The sequence below is a fragment of the Mobula birostris genome, chromosome 24 (genome assembly GCF_030028105.1).
Source record: "Mobula birostris isolate sMobBir1 chromosome 24, sMobBir1.hap1, whole genome shotgun sequence".
Taxonomy (NCBI): Eukaryota; Metazoa; Chordata; class Chondrichthyes; order Myliobatiformes; family Myliobatidae; genus Mobula; species Mobula birostris.
In genome coordinates this window covers 58,054,001-58,076,844 of record NC_092393.1, presented here as the reverse complement: position 1 = coordinate 58,076,844, position 22,844 = coordinate 58,054,001, and the positions used below count along the sequence as shown (strand labels likewise).

The window sequence follows — 22,844 nt, the reverse complement described above, 5'->3', positions numbered from 1 at the left end:
CAGCATCATGTTGTGGGGGTGCTTTGCTGCAGGAGGGACTGGTGCACTTCACAAAATAGATGGCATCATGAGGAAGGAAAATTATGTGGATATATTGAAGCAACATCTCAAGACATCAGCCAGGAAGTTAAAGCTCAGTCGCAAATGGGTCTTCCAAATGGACAATGACCCCAAGCATACCTCCAAAGTTGTGGCAAAATTGCCTAAGGACAACAAAGTCAAAGTATTGGAGTGGCCATCACAAAGCCCTAACTTTAATCCGATAGAAAATTTGTGGGCAGAACTGAAAAAGCGTGTGCGAGCAAGGAGGCCTACAAACCTGACTCAGTTACACCAGTTCTGTCTGGAGGAATACCCAAAACGTTTGATCCAAGTTAAACAATTTAAAGGCAATGCTACCAAATACTAACAAAATGTATGTAAACTTCTGACCCACTGGGAAAGTGATGAAAGAAATAAAAGCTGAAATAAATCATTCTCTCTACTATTATTCTGACGTTTCACATTCTTAAAATAGTGATCCTAACTGACTTAGAACAGGGAATGTTTTCTTGGATTAAATGTCAAGAATTGTGAAAAACTGAGTTTAAATGCATTTGACTAAGGTGTATGTAAACTTCTGACTTCAACTGTACCTCCTTTTCTCCCCTTAACCAGGGCCTCAATATCTCTTGAAAACCAAGGTTCCAAAACTTTTACCTTTTATTCTGATAGGCACATACAAGCATTGTACTCTCAAACTTCCACTTTTTAAGGCCTCCCACTACCAAGTACACTTTTGCCAGGAATCAGCCTGACCCAATCCACATTTGCCAGACCATTTCTGATATCATCAAAGTTGGTCCTTCACCAATTTTGAATCTCAACCCGTGGACCCAACCTATCTTTTTGCATATTTACTTTGAAAATAATGGCAACGTGATCACTAGTTGCAAAGTGCTTCCCCACACAAACTTTGGTCACCTGCCCTGTATCATTCCTCAATAGCAAATCAAATATTGCACACTCTCTGATTGGGACTTCTACATTCTGATTAAGGAAACTTTCCTGAACGCATTTCACAAACTCTATCCCATCTAGTCCTTTTATAGTATGGGAGCCCCAGTCAATATGTAGAAAGTTAAAATCACCTACTACAACCAAATATCTCTTGCAACAGTCAGCGATCTCTCTCCAAATTTGTTCCTCTAAATCTTTCAGACTGTTGAGTGGTCTGTAATATAGCCCCATTAACGTGGTCATACATTTCTTATTTCTCATTTTGACCTATAACGCCTCACTAGACGAGTTTTCCATTCTGTCCCTACTGAGCACTGCCGTGACATTTTCCTTGACTAGTAATGCCACCTCCTCCACTTCTTTAATCCCTCCTGCTCTGTTGCATCTAAAACAACAGACTCCTGGAATACTGAGCTGCCAATCCTGCTCCTCCTGCAACCAAGTCTCACTAATTGATACAATATAATTCTAGGTGTTGATCCATGCTGATCTCATCTGCCATTCCAACTCAGGACACTAGTCGCACCATGCTCAATCTTTTGATTCCTCACTTTGTCTGTGGTCTTATCAACATCTCTCTCCACAACCTCTCTACTAACTGTTCTGGCACTCCAGTTCACACCTGTGCAACTCCAGTTTAAACCCCACCATGCAGCTCCAGCAAACCTTCCTGCTAGAATATTAGGCCCTTTCCAGTTCAAGTGCAAGCCGTCTCTTCTATACAGGTCCCACCTTCCCTAGAAAAGAGCCCAATGATCAAAACATCTCATGCCCTCCCTCCTACACCAACTCCTTAGCACATGTTGAACTGTATATTCTTCCTATTTCTGGCCTCACTAGCATGTGACATGGCCAACAATTCTGAGATCACAATCTGGATGTCCTGCCCTTTAACTTGGCACCTAACTCCCTGAACTCCCTTTGCAGAACCTAGACACTCTTCCTACCTACATGGACTATGACCTCTTGGCTGTTCACCCATCCACTTAAGAATGCTAAGGACTTTATCTGAGATGTCCTGGACCCTGGCACCCAGGAGGCAATATACCATCCAGGAATCCCATTCCTGTCCACAGAACTCCCTTTCTGTTCACCTGACTAACGAATCCTTTATCACCACAGCTCGCCTCTTCTAATAAGAATGTTTTCTTATTGATTCCCAATGACTACAATCTTACTCAAGTTTCTTAATATCACTAAAATAAGGCCTTGAAATCAGGGCAGCAGCTGAAAGTGGCAAGTGGCATTTACATCATCTGTTCTGGAATTTAATAGCCAGTTTTAAGAGACAAGTATTTAATTTAGAAACAGGAGGAAGCCTCAATCCTACAAACCTGCTTTGCCATCAATAATGTCACAACTGATCTGCTGATCTGTTACGTAAACTTCACATTCTTGTCTACCTTCAATAACCTTTCACTCCTCATGTTAATCAAATATCAGTCTTCCTCTGCCTTAAAAAAAAGTTCAAAAGCACTGCTTTCACAAATCTGAGGAAAGATTTTGAAAGATTTAGAAAGATACTCAGATTTCCTTCATTATAATCTATCAAATACATATAACTATTCGTTCATATTCTACTAAAATAAAGTCAATATTTCACCAGAATGCACCACCAGGGGTGATGGTGGAGGCTGACATATTAGGGGCATAAAAAAGTCTCTTAGATGAGCACATAGATGAAAGAAAAATGGAGGGCTATAGCCTTTGCAGGAAGGAAGGGTTAGATTGATCTTGGGTGGAGTTAAGATGGCGTCAAATGGCTGTCTCTTCGAGCTCATCTGCGGAAACAGCTTAAATTCTTCTCTTTAATGTCTCTTTTTCTCTTTTCAAGGTGGTTGGGGTTCTATCGAGGTCCCTGATCTGCAACAGCAAATCAATCAGCGGTTTTTCATGACGATGAGTTCCCATTCTTGAAGCTCACCGACCGACTGGCCACTTTCCGATATTCTCCAGGAGCGGGGTGCAGCCCTGTAGACAACCGATTCCAGGCCGGTGTCGTGGGAGAAGGAACATCAGGATTTCACAGAGGCGATGCTGCAAATGAAGGTCTTTGTAGTCAAGCAATCACACTCTCTTTCTCTCTCTTGATGGTGAGGAGAGTTTACCACCAATTCTTGAGTTGGAGAATCTCGGAATAAAAAGAGACACGGCAGACAGTAACATTGCAATTGCGAATGTTTGTTGGTCTACCCTTTCACTGCGAAAAGGGTGACATCTCTCTGTCCCTTGCTAGTGAGTGAAAGAGCCTGTGGCATGTCAAACTGTCAGGTAAACTATAGTTTTTGTTGACTGCAGATCATAGTCTTTCTTTGGTGCTTTGCTGTTTCTTGGTGGGTGGTGGGTGCTGATGCTTTCCACTGAAATGGGTGGGGGGAGGGGGGAGGTTGACGCTTGTGTGGGGGGGGAGAGAGGGAGGGTTCTAACATTTTTCTGTCATTCATTCTTTTGAGGTTCTTCTGTTTTTCATGGATGTCTGTGAAGAGTAAGAATTTCAGGCTGTATACTGTATAATTCTCTGATAATAAATGAAACCATTTAAACCATCTCAGTAGGTTACAAAACTGGCATAACATTATGAGCTGAAGGGCCCATAGTGTGCTGTACAGTACTGTTCTATGTCCATTACATGACAATTAACATTGAAATCATTCAAAGCATTAACAACATTCAGGACTGCTGATGCACATGGATATTTTAAATTTCTTGCAAGAAGAGGTAGATGATACTGGGGTTTTCATTATATCACAAATGGAATACAATTTTTTTAAATTACTGAATTGGAAATGTAAAATTGCTAGAACGAAGAAAGGCTCTAAAATATTTTTGTCCATTGGATTAAAACAGTTAATGAAAGTATCGAACAAAGGTTATAAAATATTCATTAAGAGGGAGGAGAAGATGGCAGCGCGACGCAGAGCGCACGGCCGTTCCAAATTGATAACGTATCTGTGAAGTAGGATACTGTGCACAATCCTGATTTGATAGAGACAGACATGAAGAAGCACGGAGGAACATCTGGAGAAACTTCTGAAATGCCTGCTTCGCTGCCGCTGCTACTGTGCGATCGAGAATCTCCGGAGGGAAGGCCCCAAATCCTCGGTCTTGCCTGTTGCTGGGGCTGGGGTCGAAGCGCTCAGTGCATCGGTGTCGGGGAGCTGGTCGGCGGCTCGGAGTTTTTGGACGGACTCAGAGTGGGACGGTGGTCAGATGCTTCCGGGATGCTGCATCGGCAAGTTGGCGGCGCTGGGGGTTCACCGTCTGCGTGAGATGATGGGACTTTCGAGAGACTTTGAGACTTTACCATGCCCATGGTCTGTTCTTATCAAATTACCGTATTGCTTTGCACCGTTGTAACTATATGTTATAATTATGTGGTTTTTGTCAGTTTTTCAGTCTTGGTTTGTCATGTGTTTCTGTGATATCATTCTGGAAAAACATTGTATCATTTCTTAATGCATGCATTACTAAATGACAATAAAGGAGGACTACGTGTCCTCATAATCTAATCTAATCTAAAATACAGATGCTCTGAGCAGGTATTCCAAAGATATAGTACAAGTTTCCCCGGCCATCCGAAGGTAGAGCGTTCCTATGAAACGGTTCGTAAGCCGAAATGTCGTAAAGTGAAGAAGCAATTACCATTTATTTATATGGGAAAATTTTGTGAGTGTTCGCAGACCCAAAAATAACCTACCAAATCATGCCAAATAACACATAAAACCTAAAATAACAGTAACATATAGTAAAAGCAGGAATGATATGATAAATACACAGCTTATATAAAGTAGAAATACTTTTCCACAATCATCGCCTGAACTGTTCTCCATAGCAAAAATCTCACGCCAAGCGCCGTCAGCAAAAACACAGCACAAGCGCTCTCCAGTATCCTTTAAGCTATGAGGCTGCCAAATCATACCAAATAACATGTAAAAATACACAGCCGATATAAAGTAGAAATAATGTATGTACAGTGTAGAATCACTTACCGGAATTGGGAAAGCACGGAGCACACTGATGATGGTGTGTTAGACTTGTCGGAGTTTGGGTGGTGCAGTGGCCCCCACCCTCCAAGGCCGCTGAGCGATACATTGCCGCGAAGCACGCAGAGGTCCAGCGGTAGCCGGGATGCATCCAGCATATCTTTAAGAAAAAAGCCGAAATAAACATGCCAATTGCCGACTGCATCACCTCTGATCTCGGCTGACAATTACGTGTTGGGCGGCACCTAATTAATTAGCATGTTTATTTCGGCGTTTTTCTTAAAGATGTGCTGTGTGTCTCCCGGCTACTGCTGCATTCTCCGTGAATCAGTATCTGTCCGCGGCCTGGGTGTTGGGGTAGTGGGACACTGGGGTGTCATCTCATCGTCTGTTTACATTAGAGCAGGCAGCTCATCTTCTCCTATGATTGCCCGCCTCAATGTCGAAGGTCGAGGTTCGTCGTCTGCTGTAGCTGATGTGGAAGGCTTGCTTAACTGCTGAGCCTCGCACATTTTTAGATCATACAGTTCTTTGTAAGCACTCAAACCATCCTGCAAATATCCCCTAAACCGACGTACTCTTTCAAAATTAAAGTCGTACTTTATCATTGCTCATTCGGTTTCAAATATTATCCTTTCCTCTTCCAAATGCATCAGCTCTTCATCTATCAGTTCTTGGTCATGGGATGCCAAAACCTCTTCAACATCATCTTCGTCAACTTCCACAAGCCAAACTCACTTAGTGCTTACTTCGTTCACCACAATCGAAACACTTAATTATGTCTTAATTATTTTACGCTGTGTAACACCCTTACGAGCTCTTTTAGGCTTTTCCGATACCATAGAACTCATCTTGCAAATGGCTGCTCACAGGCACGTGCTTAAGCAATGCCGGCGAGAATGCAGTTCCGAATCCAGGGGAGAGCAGCTGCTCGGGGTGCGCGCTGCCTTTTATCGCACGCTGCTTTTTTCGTAACAGTGAAAACACCTTCTGTTAGTGAAAACTGGGTACTAATGTAGGTCTTTCGTAACAGTGTGGTTTCGTAAAGTGAAAGTTCGAAAAGCGGGGGACACCTGTACTTACACTAGCTGAACAGAAAAAAAAAAGGACAGAGACTTTAATGTTCAAGGTACAACAAATGAATAATAAAAGTTCATAAAAAATGTCAGTGTGGATAGAAGATTGACTGGTTGACAGAAAGAAGAAAGGGGTCTTTTCTGGTTCACCAGTTATGCGCAGTATGCCTCAGGGATCGGTGTGCCTCAGCTTTGAACAATTTCACTAAATGACTTGAAGGAAGGCACATATGGTATGGTTGCTGAGTTTGCTGACAACAGTAAGACAGATAGAAATTGAGTCATAGTCACATTGTATGGAAACATGCTCTTCAGCCCATCTTCTCCATGCCAGATGTGTCGCCCAATGGGCTTGTCCCATGTGCCTGCATTTGATCCATAAGATTTCTAAATCTCTTCTACCAATGCACTTATCTGCATAGCTTTTAAATATTGCTCATGTGTCTGCCTAGATCAACCACTATTTCTAGCAACTCATTCCAAGTATACACCACAATGTGTGAGGAAGCTCCCTCTGATGTCCCTTTTAAATCTCTCATCTTGATCTTAAACCTATGCCTCTTGTTTTTACGACCTCCTCCCTGGGTAAACAACTGGACTTTCACCCTGCCTTTGCTCCTCAGGATCTTTTTTTTAATATGTTTTTGAGATACAGCATGGTAACAAGCCCTTCTGCCCCAACGAGCCTGTGCCATTCAGTTACACCCATATGACCAACTAACCCACTAACCCGTACATCTTTGGACTGTCAGAGGGAGCCAGAGCATTTGGACGAAACCCATGCACTCAGGGAGAACATACAAACTCCATACCGACAGCGGTGGAACTAAACCCTTGTTGCTGGCACTGTAATAGTGTTATGCAAACTGCTACACTACCATGTCACCCTTTAAATACCTCTATTAGGTCACCCCTCAATGTCCTATGTTTCATGGAACAGCCCTAGTTTATGTAATCTTTCCTTGAAACTCTGGCCCTAGGTTCAGGCAACATCATGGTAAATCTTTTCTGCATTCATGAAATTATCAAAAGGATATAGAGAAATTGGAAAAGAGTACAGTTGACATTTCGGGCCAAGACCCTTCACAGGACCCTGCTGAAGATGTTGACTGTACTCTCTTCCATAGATGCTACCTTCTGGCCTGCTGAATTTTTCTGGCATTTTGTGTGTGTTGCTTGGATTTCCAGCATCCACAGATTTTCTCTTGTTTCTGATAGAGAAATTGGGTTAGGTATCTTCATTGTAGCACAGGGCAAATAACATCCAGCTTTTCAGTAACTATTGTCATCCTATACATTTATTTTTGTTCAGATTTATTTTATTTAGAGATAAAGCATGGAACAGCCTTTCTGTCCCTCCAAACCCTGCCACCCAGCAAACCACCAACCCACCAATTTAACCCTAGCTTAATCATGGGACAATTTACAATCATCAATTAATCTAATAACTGATACATCTTTGGATTGTGGGAGGAAGCCAGAGCACCTGGAGGAAACCCACGCACACACAGGAAGGAACATGGAGAGAAGGAAGGTCTTGATGGTAAATACTCAATCTTAAGACTGACAAAACAATGACCTGGCAGAACCTGACCAAAGAAATCAGTCTCTTGGCTTCATAGTTCGGGAAGCAACAAGGCATGCGACTTTTGAGAGGATCGAGTTTCCTCCCTTCCTCTTCCAAGGCTGACAACGTTTGTTAAGATATGGTTCCATGGGTGTTTGCCATCTACCAGAACTCACAAAAGTACAGCGGAAGAGATTAAAAGAACAAGGGAAATAGTTTAAAAACATATACACATACTATCATGAGCATTTATAATTTTTTTTGCTCACAGAATAATGAAAGCCTGGGACAGACACATCTGTCCTCTAATCAGAGTTCAATTGCCATTCTAAACCACAAAAACAAAGCTCAAGCTGTTCCCTGCTATCCTTTGAACCCTTTGAACATTCCGACTTGAGATTATGCTTCCTGGTATTTGTTTGTATTTTTGTACAGACACACAATTTCATTTAGTTGCTTGCTCTTTAAACTGCTTTTCTGGCAAAGCAGATTAATTCTTTGTGACAGATAACGGAGAATGACCAATTTTCATCTCACTGCTGATTGCCAGGATTTGCTGTAGCTGGCACAGTCTCTGATTTTTAAATACTGCCGCCATGTTACTTAATTAGATGGATATATTTAAATCCTTACTGGGTTTCATGGAATATTTTTTAATACAATCATGATATTTTTACATAACAACTAAATATGCAATTATAATATTTGCAAAAAGTTCTTAATTTTCTTATGTACTTTCACAACAGCTGTAGCCTTCTATGTCTCTGTTTTCCAGTAAATTTCCCAGAGCAGTTCAGTGGTGCAGCTGTTTGTGGTGTCTCCTTCACTGACTACTGAAATCACTTTGAAGTTCGTAGAGACCAATATCAATCTATTTGCTCTCATGCAAAGCCACAACTAAAGGATATGGGCTGACTGTATTCCCTTTGATCTGTTTATTACTAATATTGTATTCTCAATTGAGTTAGTCACTGAACTGCAAAGCTATTGTGTGGCTACTGGCTATTCTATTTATGTGACAAACCAGAAATCTTTCAGAGTTCCGAGAATTAAAGAGTATTTTAACTCTTTATATGATTACTTAAGTTTGCAGTCCTGAAGATAATGTTAATGAAATTGAAGCAAAAATAACTCAAAACATAAGTATTAATTTTACTGAACTCCAAATCTGAAATGTGTTAGCAAGTGTTTGTTTTAATCATCAAGATCCATATTTAGGAGCTTAACATAAAAGCCGAGAGTTGGTAGAGCTGAAACTCCAACTGCGTCCTCCATGCTTCAACTACACCCTCTGTAGGTGAGTTGCTTGACAAGCAAAAGTACTTGATCCTAGAAAAATTAAGGAAGAGAAAACTTAAAAGGGTAGGGAACAATCCTTTCAGAATGAGACAGAACAAACAAATAATTATCAGTGAGGCCCAATGTATCTTACCAAGTGCACAGCCAGTTCTACATACTGAGTTAGTAGAAAGTCAAAAATGGGAACCTGACAACGGCTGGAGATTCATTCAACAAAAAATAATATGAATGAGCATTAGTCAAGTTCAACAAACCTAGCCAAACTAGGTCATTTATGGCATAACACACAAAATGTTGGAAGAATTCAGTAGGTCAGGCAGCATCTATGGAAATGAATCAACAATCAATGTTTCGAGCAAAGACCCTTCATCAGGATTCAGGTGTCCTCCAGCATTTTGTATGTTTTCCCTTAGATTTCCAGCATCTGCAGATTTTCTCATGCTTGGAATTTACTGTATACCATGTGAAACTGCATTATAATTCTGCAGATCGTTTCGGTGTCCATATCATAAAGAGGAATTAAATCAGAATCAGAATTAGTTTTACTATTACTGGCATGTGACATAAAATTTGTTAACTTAGCAGCAGCAGTTCAATGCAATACATAATCAAGCAGAGAAAATAATAATAATAAAAATAAAAATAATAATAATAAATAAACAAGTAAATCAATTATGTATAAGCATTAAAGGGGGTACAAAATTGCATTGCAATGACACCAGACCTGAACAGTTGCATCCAACCGGAACATTTAACAGACAGGGTCACTTCAGAAGAGAGTAAAACTGAGGGGTGATCTGATAATGTCTACCAAGATCGCAAGAGAGTTTCATAGATAAGCATAGAGAAGCTGCTCCCACATGAAGGAAGTCCATAATTAGGAGCTATAAATCTTAGATAGTTAAAACCCAACAGAGAATTTAAGAGAAATTCCTTTGATGAGAGCACGAGTCTCACTAGTTTAGCTGAGTCAACCAGCATGGATGTATTAAGGAATCATTGGATAAATTCATGAGAGAGAACCCATCAGATGATGGATTGAAATTAAAGAACTGTGGAAGTAACATAAAACAAGCATGAACCAGGTGACCTGCTCTTGTATTGAAAATGCTGCATTATGTAATATAAAAAAACAGAAGCAAACAGACAGAACATACCCCAAGGTTCCAGCTGTTCAATCTTGCTTCAAAATCACTGTCATCAGAAGATGTTACTGGTCTGGGCTCAGAAATCACCTGGGAACACAATCCAAATAAGTTTTGCATTAAATTGTCAAGCAGCAACTTGGGTTTCAGAGTAAGGAATGAAATAAATCCCACCAAGTGCTTTCTACAGAAAAGATTCAAAAAATAACTGATGAAAATAGCAAAGGCCTAAGCTAAAAGTTTGAAATTCTGGCACCAATTTGAGCAGAGTATTTTTCCACCACTGTCCACACCAGTGGAGATCCTCTCAACAATCCAAGATGTGACCTTGAAAGCATAACGAAGCAGTGAATATTATTTAAAGAACAATCCTTTCCACTTGTTTAACAGTTATTCAGAGATCCCACCCTGCAAAAACTCATTTCAGGGAGGTAGCACCATCAATTTGCGGGAGACTCCCGGAACTTCCGGGAGAGGTGGGATGTCTGGTTATTGTACAACTGCAATATTATTAGCAGCAATTTTTTCTTAAGAATCTTCATTTCTTTGAAGTAAATCTGACAAATATCAACTGGGAGTAATAGAGTAGCACACTTAAAACTATTATTATAATTTAATTAGATCATGGTCAATCTACTCATCAATTTTACTCATTAATCTTTGACCAAATTCCTTGCTATATTATTTAACAACCGATATGATGCTTATCCTTGGATGTTTCAAAAGAGCCTCTGCAGCCACAAGCATTGAAGAGCAAGGCTTAAGAAATGTAAGCATTGAAGAAAGATGTAATAGTCCGGGAGAGGGTACAGAAGAGATTCACTAATACATTCACAACACGCTGGAGGAACTCAGCAGGTCAGGCAGCATCCGTGGAAACAATGAGTCGACGTTTCCACAGATGCTGCCCGAGCTGCTGAGTTCCTCCAGCGTGTTGTGAGTGTTGCTTTGACCCCAGCATCTGCAGATTACTTTGTGTTTACGATTCACTAGTACATTGCCTGTGATAGAGCATATCAGCAATGAGGAGAGACGGGAGGTCTATTTTTCCTGAAATGGAGGAGATTAAGGCATAACGACCTTGGGATATAGAAAATTATGAGCAATATAAATAGGGTAAACTGCAGTAAACTTTTCCCCATATCAGAAATTAATAAAACTAGTGGACATAAATTTAGGGTAAGGAACAGGAAATTATGACCCTAGAAGTCCATCTTTTAACTTTCCGCCTTACTCCCTAAATTCTTTCTGTAGGACTTCAACCTTCTTTCTATCCATGTCATTGGTACTAACAGGTACTACAAACTCTGGCTATTTTCCCTCCCCCATTCAAAATGTTCTGTACTCACTCTAGATATCCCTGACCCTAGCACTAAGGAGGCAACAGATTATTCGGACACCACCTAACTTCGATAAAGGCCTGCAACAACCTTACGAGAAAGGCATACTCTAATAAGTAGTATTGCTCAAACTGAGCGAGTTCTCTTCAAGAACCATTATAAAATCTCAGCCTTCAATTAAGTGTGTGTGCGCATGTGCATATATGTAGCAATCCTTTCTCCAGTCAGCCATTTGGTTTTAATCATTATTTACTTAAAATGTCTTTAATTATTTCCATTGTTATAAGGTCAACTTGTTTTAGTTTAATAGTCAAACAGTGCTGAAGAATATGGAAGAATACATAAAACAAACACATGAGGCAAAGAATGAGAATAATGGGATGCTTTTCTGATTTGCTGCCAGTGACTGGGGGTCTGTGTTGGGACCGCTTCTTTCATGTTGTACGTTAATGATTTCAATGATAGAATTGATGGCTTTGTGGCCAAGTTTGCAGATGATACGAAGATAGCTGTAGGGGCAGGTAGTGTTGAGGAAGTACAGAGGTTACAGAAGGACTTAGACGGATTTAGAGAATGGGCAAAGAAATGGCAGATGAAATACAGTGTCAAGAAGTGTATGGTCATGTACTTGGTAGAAGAAATGAAAGAACTGACTATTTTCTAAATGGTGAGAAAATACAAAACATGGAGAAGCAGAAGGACTTGGGAGACCTTGTGCAGGATTCCCTAAAGGTTCATTTGCAGGTTGAGTCTGCAGTGAGGAAAGCAAATGTAATATGTTAGCATTCATTTCAAGAGGAATAGAATATAGAAACAAGGATGTAATGTAGAGATCACATTACTGGCGAGGCCACATTTGGAGTATTATGAGCAGGTTTGGACCCCTTATCTTAGAAAAGATGTGCTGAAACTGAAGAGGGTTCAAAGGAGGTTCACAAAAAGAATTCCAGGATTGAATAGCTTGTCATATGATGAGTGTCTGATGGCTTTGAGCCTGTATTCACTAGAATTCAGAAGAATGAGGGTGACCTCACTGAAACGTATCGAATGGTGAAAGACCTTGATAGAATGGATGTGGAGAGGATGTTTCCTATGGTGGGAGAGTCTAAGACCAGAGGACACAGACTCAGAATAGAGGAGAGTTCTTTTAGAACGGAGATGAGGAGGAATTTTTTTAGCAAGAGGGTGGTGAATTTGTGGAATTCTTTGCCACAGCCAGTTTTGGAAGTCGTTTTTATGTATTTTTAAGGCAGAGGTTGATAGATTTTGTGACTGGTCAGGGCATGAAGGGATACGGCATGAAGGCAGGAGATTGAGGGTGACAGGAAAATTGGATCAGCCATGATGAAATGACAAAGCAGACTCGATGGGCCAAATGGCCCAACTCTACTCTATACCTTATGGTTGTATGAAAACAAGGATGTAATACTGAGGCTTTTTAAGGCACTGGTGAGGCCTAACTTGGAGTATTGTGAGCAGTTTTGGGCCCTTATCTAAGAAAAGATGTGCTGACATGAGGAGCGTTTGATGGCTCTGATCTTGTACTCACTGGAATTCAGAAGAATGAGGGGGGATCTCATTGAAACCTTTCGAACCTTGATAGGTTGTGGAGAGGATGTTTCCTATGCTGGGGGAGTCTAAGACCAGAGGGCTTAGCCTCATAATAGAGTCATAGAGTCATAGAAAAGTACAGCACAGATACAAGCCCTTCGGCCGATCTAGTCCATGCCAAAACCATTGACCTGCACCAGGACAGTAGCACTCCATACCCCTACCAACAACGTACCTATCCAAAATTCACTTCAATGTTGAAATTGACCTCACATGCACCACTTGTGCTGGTAGCTCATTCAACACTCTCATGACCCTCTGAGTGAAGAAGTTTCCCCTTATGTTCTCCTTAAACCTTAGAGGGACATCCACTTAGCACGGAGGTGAGTAGGGATTTCTTTAGTCAGAGAGTGGTAAATCTGCGGAATTCGATGCTACAGGTATCTGTTAAGGCCATATTATTGGGTATATTTAAGGCAGATGTTGATAGATTTTTGATCAGTGAGGCATGAAGGGATACAGGGAGAAGGGAGGAGTTGGGGGCCAAGAGGGAAATGGATCAGCCATGATGAAATGGCAGAACAGTCTCAATTGGCCAATTCTGCTCCTGTGTCTTATGGTCTTACCAAACCCAGCAAAATGAAGTTGTTATGGAAAGTTTGAATGAAAACTTGCCAATAAAGAGCTTATACCCAAAGAAAAACATCACAACCCCACAGGTGTTATTAATAAATTCAGACAGGAATAATACACAACCAAGAAAGCACAGAAAAGAAATGAAGAACAATAAAGGAAATAAGGACACTCAAAGCAAACATCTGAAAATAAACTTGGTACATAAATGAAATAAAACAATCCAACAAAAAAATTAAGACCAAAAGGGAGGAAATCTCAACCCACATGTTTGGCAAAATGCTAGATCCAACCAACCACTTCAGAAGAGCTCCAAAGCTGCGTGGATTTAGCAGTTTCCCAATCAACAGACAACACGGTAGTCTGTAAGTTTACTTAGGTTAACACAACCTCCTTTCAATCCTGAGCAGTGGATTAAGGTTAAGGTCTAGTTAGCAAGGTAAAACTCTACACTGTTGTGAATCTCCTGAGTAAAACTCCATTGAGCATTTCAACCTAGATTAAAAAACAAACCTTCAACATGCTGGCAGTCCAATTTACAGTACTGCATGATAAACGCTGATTGTTTTTATCAGATTCAGGTTTATTATCACCAGCATGTGTCATGAAATTTGTTAACTTAGTAGCAGCAGTTTAATGCAATACAAGATAATATAAAATAATAAATCAATGAATTGCAATAAGTATATACTGTATATGTATATTGAATAGATAAAAAAAAGTGCAAAAACAGAAATAATATGTATTTAAAAAATGAGGTAATATTCATGGGTTCAATGTCCATTTAGGAATTGTATGGCAGAGAGGAATAAGCTGTTCCTGAATCACTGGTGTGTGCCTTCATGCTTCTCTACCTCCTTCCTGGTGGTAACAATGAGAAGAGAGTATGCCTTGGGTAATGGGAGTCCTTAATAATGGTCTTCGCCTTTCTGAGGCACTGCTCCTTGAAGATGTCTTGGATACTCTGGAGGCTAGTACCCAAGATGGAGCTGACTAGTTTTATAACTTCCTTCAGTTTGTGCAGTAGCCTTCCCATATAAGACAGTGATGCAGCCTGTCAGAATGCTCCCCATGGTACATAGAGCATAGAACATAGAACAGTACAGCACAAAAACAGGCCATGTGGCCCACATTGTGCCCAACCAAATAAATTAGAAATCATATGGCCAACTAATCTAATCCCATCAGCCTACACAATGTCCTTCCTTTTTCCTCACATTCACGTGCCTATCTAAACATCTCTTAAAAGTCTCTCATGTATCTGCCTTTATCAATACCCCAGGCAGCACACTCCAGGCACCCATCACTTAAAAAAAAATCAACTTGCCTCTCACATCTTTGAAATTATACCTTTATCTTAAATGCATGCCCTCTGGTATTAAGACATTTCAAACCTGGGAAAAAGATACTGTCTACTCTATTTATGTTTCTCATAAACTTATAAGTATCCACTTCCCATCAACCTCCGCTGCTCCAGAAAAGCAGCGAAGCAGGTGGGAACTTCTGACTGCAGCAGTGAGAGTTTGAAAATGTCCTTGAATACTCCGGACAAATAGTTGGCACAAGTTTTTAGAACCTTACCAGATACTCCATCAGAGCCTGCCGCCTTAGTAGGGTTCTCCCTCCTTAAAGACAGCCTAACATTGGCCTCCAAAACAGAGATCACACGTCACCAGGTGCAGCAAGGATCTTCACAGCTGTAGTTACATTCTCCCTTTCAAAGCAGGCATAGAGGGCATTGAGCTCATCTGGTAGTGAAGCATTGCTGCCATTCATGTTATTAGGTTTGGCTTTGTTGGAAGTAAATTTTTGCAAACCCTGCCAGAGTTAACGTGCACCCGATGTTGTCACTCGGAATTGTCTCTTCACTCTTGAAATAGCCCTCCCCAAGTCTTCCCTGGTTTTCTTGTACAGTCCTGGGTCACACATCTAGCCCTCAGCAGACAGCGTACCTCCTGGTTCATTCACAGTGTTGGTTTGGGAACATACAGCAAGTTTTCGTAGGCATCCACACGGGTTTCAATGATTTATTATTATCAGGGAATATGGGAAAAATGTTGAACAATAGGTATTGATCAACAATCTTACTGGATAGAACAATTTCTAAGGGCCAAATGGCCTATTCTTGTTCTATGTTTCTGGAAGTTATTGAAATATGCCAGTCTCACAGAGATTCTTCAAATAAACTTCAGCCAGCATCCTGAACTCACACAGCATAAACAATTATATGCAATGATCTGTATACTGTATACAAGAGTTGTTAGAGTTGTGGAAGTACATCCAAAAACAAGAATTAGGGTTCAGTGTATGTAAGTAAAGTTTATGAGAATACACTGGAAGTAAAATGTGTGCACTAAGACTTATTGACCAACCAAAAGCCAGAAAACAGTGAAACAATTGGTAAACAAGCTTGAATAGTGGATGTCAGAACACAAGTAGTTCAAGGCTTTGGACCAATTATCCAGAGACATTAATTAGTTAAATTCAGCTAATTAAATAATCTGAAATAAAATGCTGGTGGTAGACTTCAGGAAGTCAACTGTCAGGAGGATAATCATGGGCTAGGAGGCCTGCTGTTGATTACCCTCTACCACCTCACTAGGCTGATAAATCACTACTCCCCATTTGGAGGAAATACCAAGTGCACAAGACAACAGAATGTACTCTAGATGGAAACTGTGTAACTTATCATCAAGAGTGTTATAGAAGTCATCAGTGAACCAGTCTTGACAGGATGTAGCCACTAGGCTAGCCTTGTGTCTGGTGATAAAAGAATCAAAGCAAGACAAAAACATTCTGAATTCCTTCCTCACAATGAAGATAGATATGTCCATGATAAATGTAATCTTTGCATTGTCTTTGCCAAGAAGTAAATCTGATAACATCGCATTCTGTGAAAATACTGCTGTGCCAAGCATATATTTATCAAGACAACACTGAGCATCCTTAAAGCATTGCAAATCTAAAGCAGGATATTTTGGTCCATTCCACTACAATCTATAAACCCATGGCACTGCATGTACCCAATACCATCAGGGTGGGCTAACAAATGTGAATCAATAAAGAGCAGACAAGAAACAGCACCAGGTAGCTGTACAACTGATGTGGTAATCTAGTGTGCTACAAGCACACTAAATAATGAAAGCAGCATGCTACCACTACAGCAATGAATAAAATCAAAGCTTTGTAATATTTCAAATCCAACTGTGAATCAAGGTAAACTGTTAAACTAACAAGTGGAGGTAGCACTGCAAACATCAATATCCTCAATTGTGGTCAAGCAAGACACAAAGCCAGAAGAATCACAGGATAATTAATCTCAACTTTCTAAGATCACCATTACATAAACTTCACATCACTTCAACCAAATCAGTTCACTCCATATGATTCTTTAAAACTCTGTTTTGAGATCTGGATGTCATCAGTGAGGTCTCAGTTATTGTCCACCCCTAATTATCCTTGAGGTGGTGGTGAGGTACTTTCTTGAACTGTTGCAGCTCCTTGGAGAAGGCACTTGCCACAGTGATGGTGCGAAGAGAACTGTTAGGTTTCAATCCAACAATTAATGAAAGACTGGCAATATATTACAAGTCAGAAAGGTGCATAACTTTAAAACAGGGATTCCCCACCGGGACCCCACGAAGCCCTCAGTAAATGGTTGGGATCCATGGCATAAAGAAAGGTTGGGAACCCTTGCTTTAAAGAATCCCGCTACTAGTAGAGCTCCCATGCACCTGATGCTCTTGCTCATTATTGTGGTAGGTAACATTAGGACATGCAGTTGGAATAGCCGGGGAAAATAAATGTTTTGCATTTTGTACATGGTCCACACAAAAGACCCTCTGCAGAAATGGTGTGGAGGAATGCTAATTAAGGTGGATGATGGAGTGCCAATCAAGTGAGCTGCTTTGTACTGAATGGCATTTGTTAGAGCGACTTTTGGATTTAGGACATTTAGCAATTGACTTTGGCTACCAATCTTCACATCTGAAAATGTATTGTGTTTTTAATTTAGAGTGCAGCTCCTAACAATGGGTTCCTAAAAGCTGTAGATCCCAGACCAGACAATAATGTCTGTGGTGTGGATGCGAATGGGGAGGTGTGAAGGTTGTATGTAGTTTCAAAGAAAGTATTGTCCATACATTGTAAATATGGAGTTGTCCTTTGATGTCTGGCACATAAGTCTCCAGCGACTTCACTCATACAACAACAGCACTGAGGTTTACTGAGTTGTCAGTTCTGCACTCAAAGCAAATGAAGAGTATTCTAACATGCTCCTGAGGTACATCATGTAGATGATAGAAGGTCAACATGGAGGTGTGTTATTCCCAACAGTCTATCTAGCATTTATGTGACCTTTTTATTTTAATTTTTATTTAGCATTACAGCTTAGTAACAGATCCTTCTGACCCAATGAGCCTGCACTGTCCAATTAAACCAATATGATCAATTAACCTACTAACCTGTGATACCACTTATTTGGATTTCTGGTTGACAATGAACCCCACAGTTGGGGACTGGCAACAGTAATGACACTGAATGTCATGGTAGGTGATGAGACTTTCCCTTGTTGAAGATAGTAATGAATGAACACATGTCTGAATGTTGCAGGCAAGCATGGGCTGCTTCATTTGCTGAGGTGTTGTAAATGGAACTGAATACTTCTACAATCACTGATACCACCATTTTTAAATTTAAGTTGAAAGGATGATTACTAATGAAGCAGCTGAGATAGTTGGGCCAAGGTCAACTCCTACAGTATCCTGTGGCTAGGATGAATATGATTAACCTTCAACATCTACAGACACCTTCCTTCACGCAAGGTATATAGCAGAGAAATACAAACCCCATTTCCAAAAAAGTTGGGATATTTTCCAAAATGCAATAAAAACAAAAACCTGTGATATGTTAATTCACGTGAACCTTTATTTAACTGACAAAAGTACAAAGAAAAGATTTTCTATAGTTTTACTGACCAACTTAATTGTATTTTGTAAACATACACAAATTTAGAATTTGATGGCTGCAACACACTCAACAAAAGTTGGGACAGAGGCATGTTTACCATTGTGTTACATCACCTTTCCTTTTAATAACACTTTTTAATCGTTTTGGAACTGAGGATACTAATTGTAGTAGATTTGCAATTGGAAATTTTGTCCATTCTTGCTTGATATAGGACTTCAGCTGCTCAACAGTCCGTGGTCTCCGTTGTCTGATTCTCCTCTTCATGATGTGCTATACATTTACAATAGGAGACAGATCTGGACTGGCAACAGGCCAGTCAAGCACACGCACTCTGTGTCTACAAAGCCACGCGGTTGTAGCCCGTGCAGCATGTGGTCTGACATTGTCCTGCTGAAGTAAGCATGGACGTCCCAGGAAGAGACGTCGCCTTGATGGCAACATATGTCTCTCTAAAATCCTAATATACGCCTCAGAGTCAATGGTACCTACACATACTTGCAACTCACCCATGCCATGAGCACTGATGCACCCCCATACCATCACAGATGCTGGCTTTTGCACCTTTCGCTGATAACAATGTGGATGGTCATTTTCATCTTTGGCACAGAGAACTCGACACCCGTTTTTTCCCAAAAACTAGCTGAAATGTGGACTCATTTGACCACAGCACACGGTTCCACAGTCTTTCGGTCCATCTGAGATGAGCTCGGGCCCAGAGAACTCGCCGGCGTTTCTGCATAGAGTTGATGTATGGCTTCCTCCTTGCATAATACAGTTTCAAGTTGCATTTCTGGATGCAGCGACAGACTGTGTTCAGTGACAATGGTTTTCCGAAGTACTCCCGAGCCCAGGTGGCTATAATTGTCACAGTAGCATGACGGTTTCTTAGGCAGTGCCGCCTGAGGGCTCAAAGATCACACGCATTCAACAGTGGTTTCTGACCTTGCGCTTTACGCACTGAGATGTCTCTGAATTCCCTGAATCTTTTCACAATATTATGTACTGTAGATGTTGAAAGATCTAAATTCTCTGCAATCTTGTATTGAGAAATGTTCCTTTTGAACTGACTAACAATTCTCTCACGAACTTTGGCACAAGGGGATGAGCCACGACCCATCCTTGCTTGCAAAGACTGAGCCTTTGATGGACGCTACTTTTATACCCAGCCATGATACCTCACCTGCTACCAATTAGCCTACTTAATGTGGAGTCTTCCAAACCAGTGTTACTTGAATATTCTGTGCACTTTTCAATCTTATTTTAACTCTGTCCCAACTTTTGTTGAGTGTGTTGCAGCCATCAAATTCTAAATTTGTGTATATTTACAAAATACAATTAAGTTGGTCAGTAAAACTATTGAAAATCTTTTCATTGTACTTTTGTCGGTTAAATAAAGGTTCACGTGAATTAACATATCACAGATTTTTGTTTTTATTGCATTTTGGAAAATATCCCAACTTTTCTGGAAATGGGGTTTGTAGTTCCTTTGGCCCCATGCCACCCATGGTACCCATCTGCCATAATCCTACTTGCTTGCATTGGATTCATAGTATTCTTTGCTTGGCAAGTCAAATACTTAAGTGCCACATGAAAATCTGCATTCACCGTCTCTTCATGCACGTTCTCCAAACTCTAACCATCCTTTGTGTGAAAAAGTTCCCTCCAAATGTCCTGCCTCTGATCATAAATCTATACCTGACACAGACTAAGGAGGTTTTCAATTTAGTTTGCTGGTAATTAAAAAGTAGACTATCTGAGCAGGAATTCGCTGAAGTGGATTTCTCATACCGTTTGTGGGAAATTTTCTACTTTGTAAGGGATGTGTCAGTGTTGTGACTGCACTGCAACAGGCTAACCCTTGTCGACATCAATGGATCTGGGGTTGAGAGGGTGAACAGCTTTAAGTTCCTCGGCATCCACATCACCAAAGACCTCACGTGGTCTGTACACACCAGCCGTGATAGTGAAAAAGGCACAACAACGCCTCTTTTACCTCAGACGGTTAAGGAAGTTTGGTATGGGGCCCCAAATCCTGAGAACTTTCTACAGGAGTACAATTGAGAGCATCCTGACTGGCTACATCACTGCCGGGTATAGGAACTGTACCTCCCTTAATCACAGGATTCTGCAGAGAGTGGTGCGGACAGCCCAGCGCATCTGTAGTTCTGAATGTCCCATGATTCAGGACATTTACAAAGACAGGTGTGAAAAAAGGGCCCAAAGGATCATTGGGGACCCGAGTCACCCCAACCACAATCTATTCCAGCTAATACCTTCCAGGAAACGGTACCACAGCTTAAAAGCCAGAACCAACAGCTCCAGGACAGCATCTTTCACCAGGCTGTCAGACTGATTAACTCACACTGATTTGAGTGTATTTCTATGTTACGTTGACTGTTCTGTTTATTATAATTATTATAAATTACTGTGATTGCACATTGCACATTTAGATGGAGATGTAACATAAAGATTTTTACTCATGTATGTGAAGGATGTAGGAAATAAAGTTAATTCAATTCAATTCACTGAAACAGCTTGGCTAGAGGTGCCGCTCGTTCAGGAGTGCAAGTCTTCATCACTACACCTGCATTGTTGTCTGGTCCAGTGGTTTTTGCTAAATCTATAGCTCCCATGTACATATTGTTATCACACATAGTGAATCGAATTGCCTGCAATTTTGTTCCCATGACCTGGGCGCTAGCATCGCTAAGGAATTTCCTTACATTCTCATCCCATTAGATATTTAATTAACTGCCACGTTTCATGACTAGTGGTAGGTGTACCAAACTTTGATCCTATTCACTGGCTGCATGATTGTTTAGTTCTGTCTAGTGCATGCTGTTTTTGATGTTAAGCATGCAAGCACTCTTGCATGCAGCTTCACTAGGCTGGCATCTGATCATATACCTAGTGCTGCTCGCTGCAAGTTCCTCTACACTACTCACCAAAGCAGGCTGTGACGGTGAGCACTCGGTAAACATACTCCTTAACACACACACACACACAAACATTGTCTTCTCCTCTGCTGTCATTGAGCTGAGTGTTCCCTGGTACATTCTCATAATGAGTCCTAAAACAAGCTGATGCGCTCAGGGTAACTTCATGATGCCTTTGCCACCCTACATGATGGAATATTCCATCTCTTTAGGAATGTGAATGTGTATTTGTTGTTTGCAACTGTATTTAATGTGGATACTTCTGTTTATTTTGTAATATGATTTTAACTACATTGTGGGTGCATCATATTCTAATTCATGTGTAGTCTTAACTTTGTGAATAATTAAAGATGGTATGTCCTGGTACCAAATAAAACAAGGTTCTTTGCCCTCTGTGGGGGGGGGGAGGAGAGAGGGGGAGAGGGGGAGGGAGGGGGAGGGAGGGGGAGGGAGGGGGAGGGAGGGGGAGGGAGGGGGAGGGAGGGGGAGGGAGGGGAGGGAGGGGGAGGGGGAGGGAGGGGGAGGGAGAGGGAGGGAGAGGGAGGGAGAGGGAGGGAGAGGGAGGGAGAGGGAGGGAGAGGGAGGGAGAGGGAGGGAGACTGACAGGAGTTCAGACTGGACAAGAAAATAAGTTTGGCGCTATTATTGGGTTTTCTGGTAGATAGCATTTTGAAAATATTGGCTGCTTTCTTTGCACTATTTTTGCTATTATTTTTAAGTTTGATATTTGATGCACCTAATAAACACCTTTGCACTAAAGTGCTCATCAACTCCACCTATTTTTTTCTTTTGGTCATAACGCATGTAACAGATGGATGGCCAGTCGCATTTAACTCACAGTAGAGTGGGATTGCTGCCCCAATTCAGTAAGCCCTGAGGCTAAAAATGAAGTAAGTCCTGCGAAACAGCGGAGACCTCACAGGAGGAAAAATGTTAGCCCAGGGCTAAATTCAGGGCAGAAGAATAAAGGCCTTCAAGTGACACCACCTCTGAAAGCTCCTGAGAGGATCTGTTCAAAGACTTTTGTCTACGCAGTAGAAGAGAAGTGATCTTTTTAAGGAGGAACGCCAAAGCTTGAGGAGGAGTGGGCCTGCAAGCTAGTGCCCTTACTAACAGGTAAAGCTTTCAAAGCCTACACTGTAGTGGATGAAGAGAGGTACAACAACTATCCTGACCTAAAAGAGGCACTGCTGGCTAAGTTTGACATCTTGGCAGAAACCCATCACCAACACTTCCGTTCAAATACTCTACACCAGGAGAGTCACAGATTTAGGTAGTGTACATTTCTGCTGGGTCCAAAGCAACTTATGGATAGCTAGCTTCAAACTGCCCAATCTGTTTTGCGGC

The 22,844-nt window shown here is 41.1% G+C and overlaps 1 protein-coding gene across 6 annotated transcripts in view; it reads right to left on the bottom strand.

Annotated features, from left to right (window-relative positions):
* The window catches only part of cep112 (centrosomal protein 112), a 546,977-nt gene that overhangs the window by 444,706 nt on the left and 79,427 nt on the right, over positions 1 to 22,844 (bottom strand). For 5 of the 6 annotated variants that reach the window (XM_072242065.1, XM_072242069.1, XM_072242070.1 and 2 more), the window contains exon 6: positions 10,082 to 10,159. The exons of the other annotated variant lie outside the window; for it this stretch is intronic. In XM_072242065.1, the coding sequence (XP_072098166.1) occupies positions 10,082 to 10,159 (78 nt within the window). The remainder of the gene's footprint in view (positions 1 to 10,081; positions 10,160 to 22,844) is intronic. 6 annotated transcript variants of the gene reach the window in all.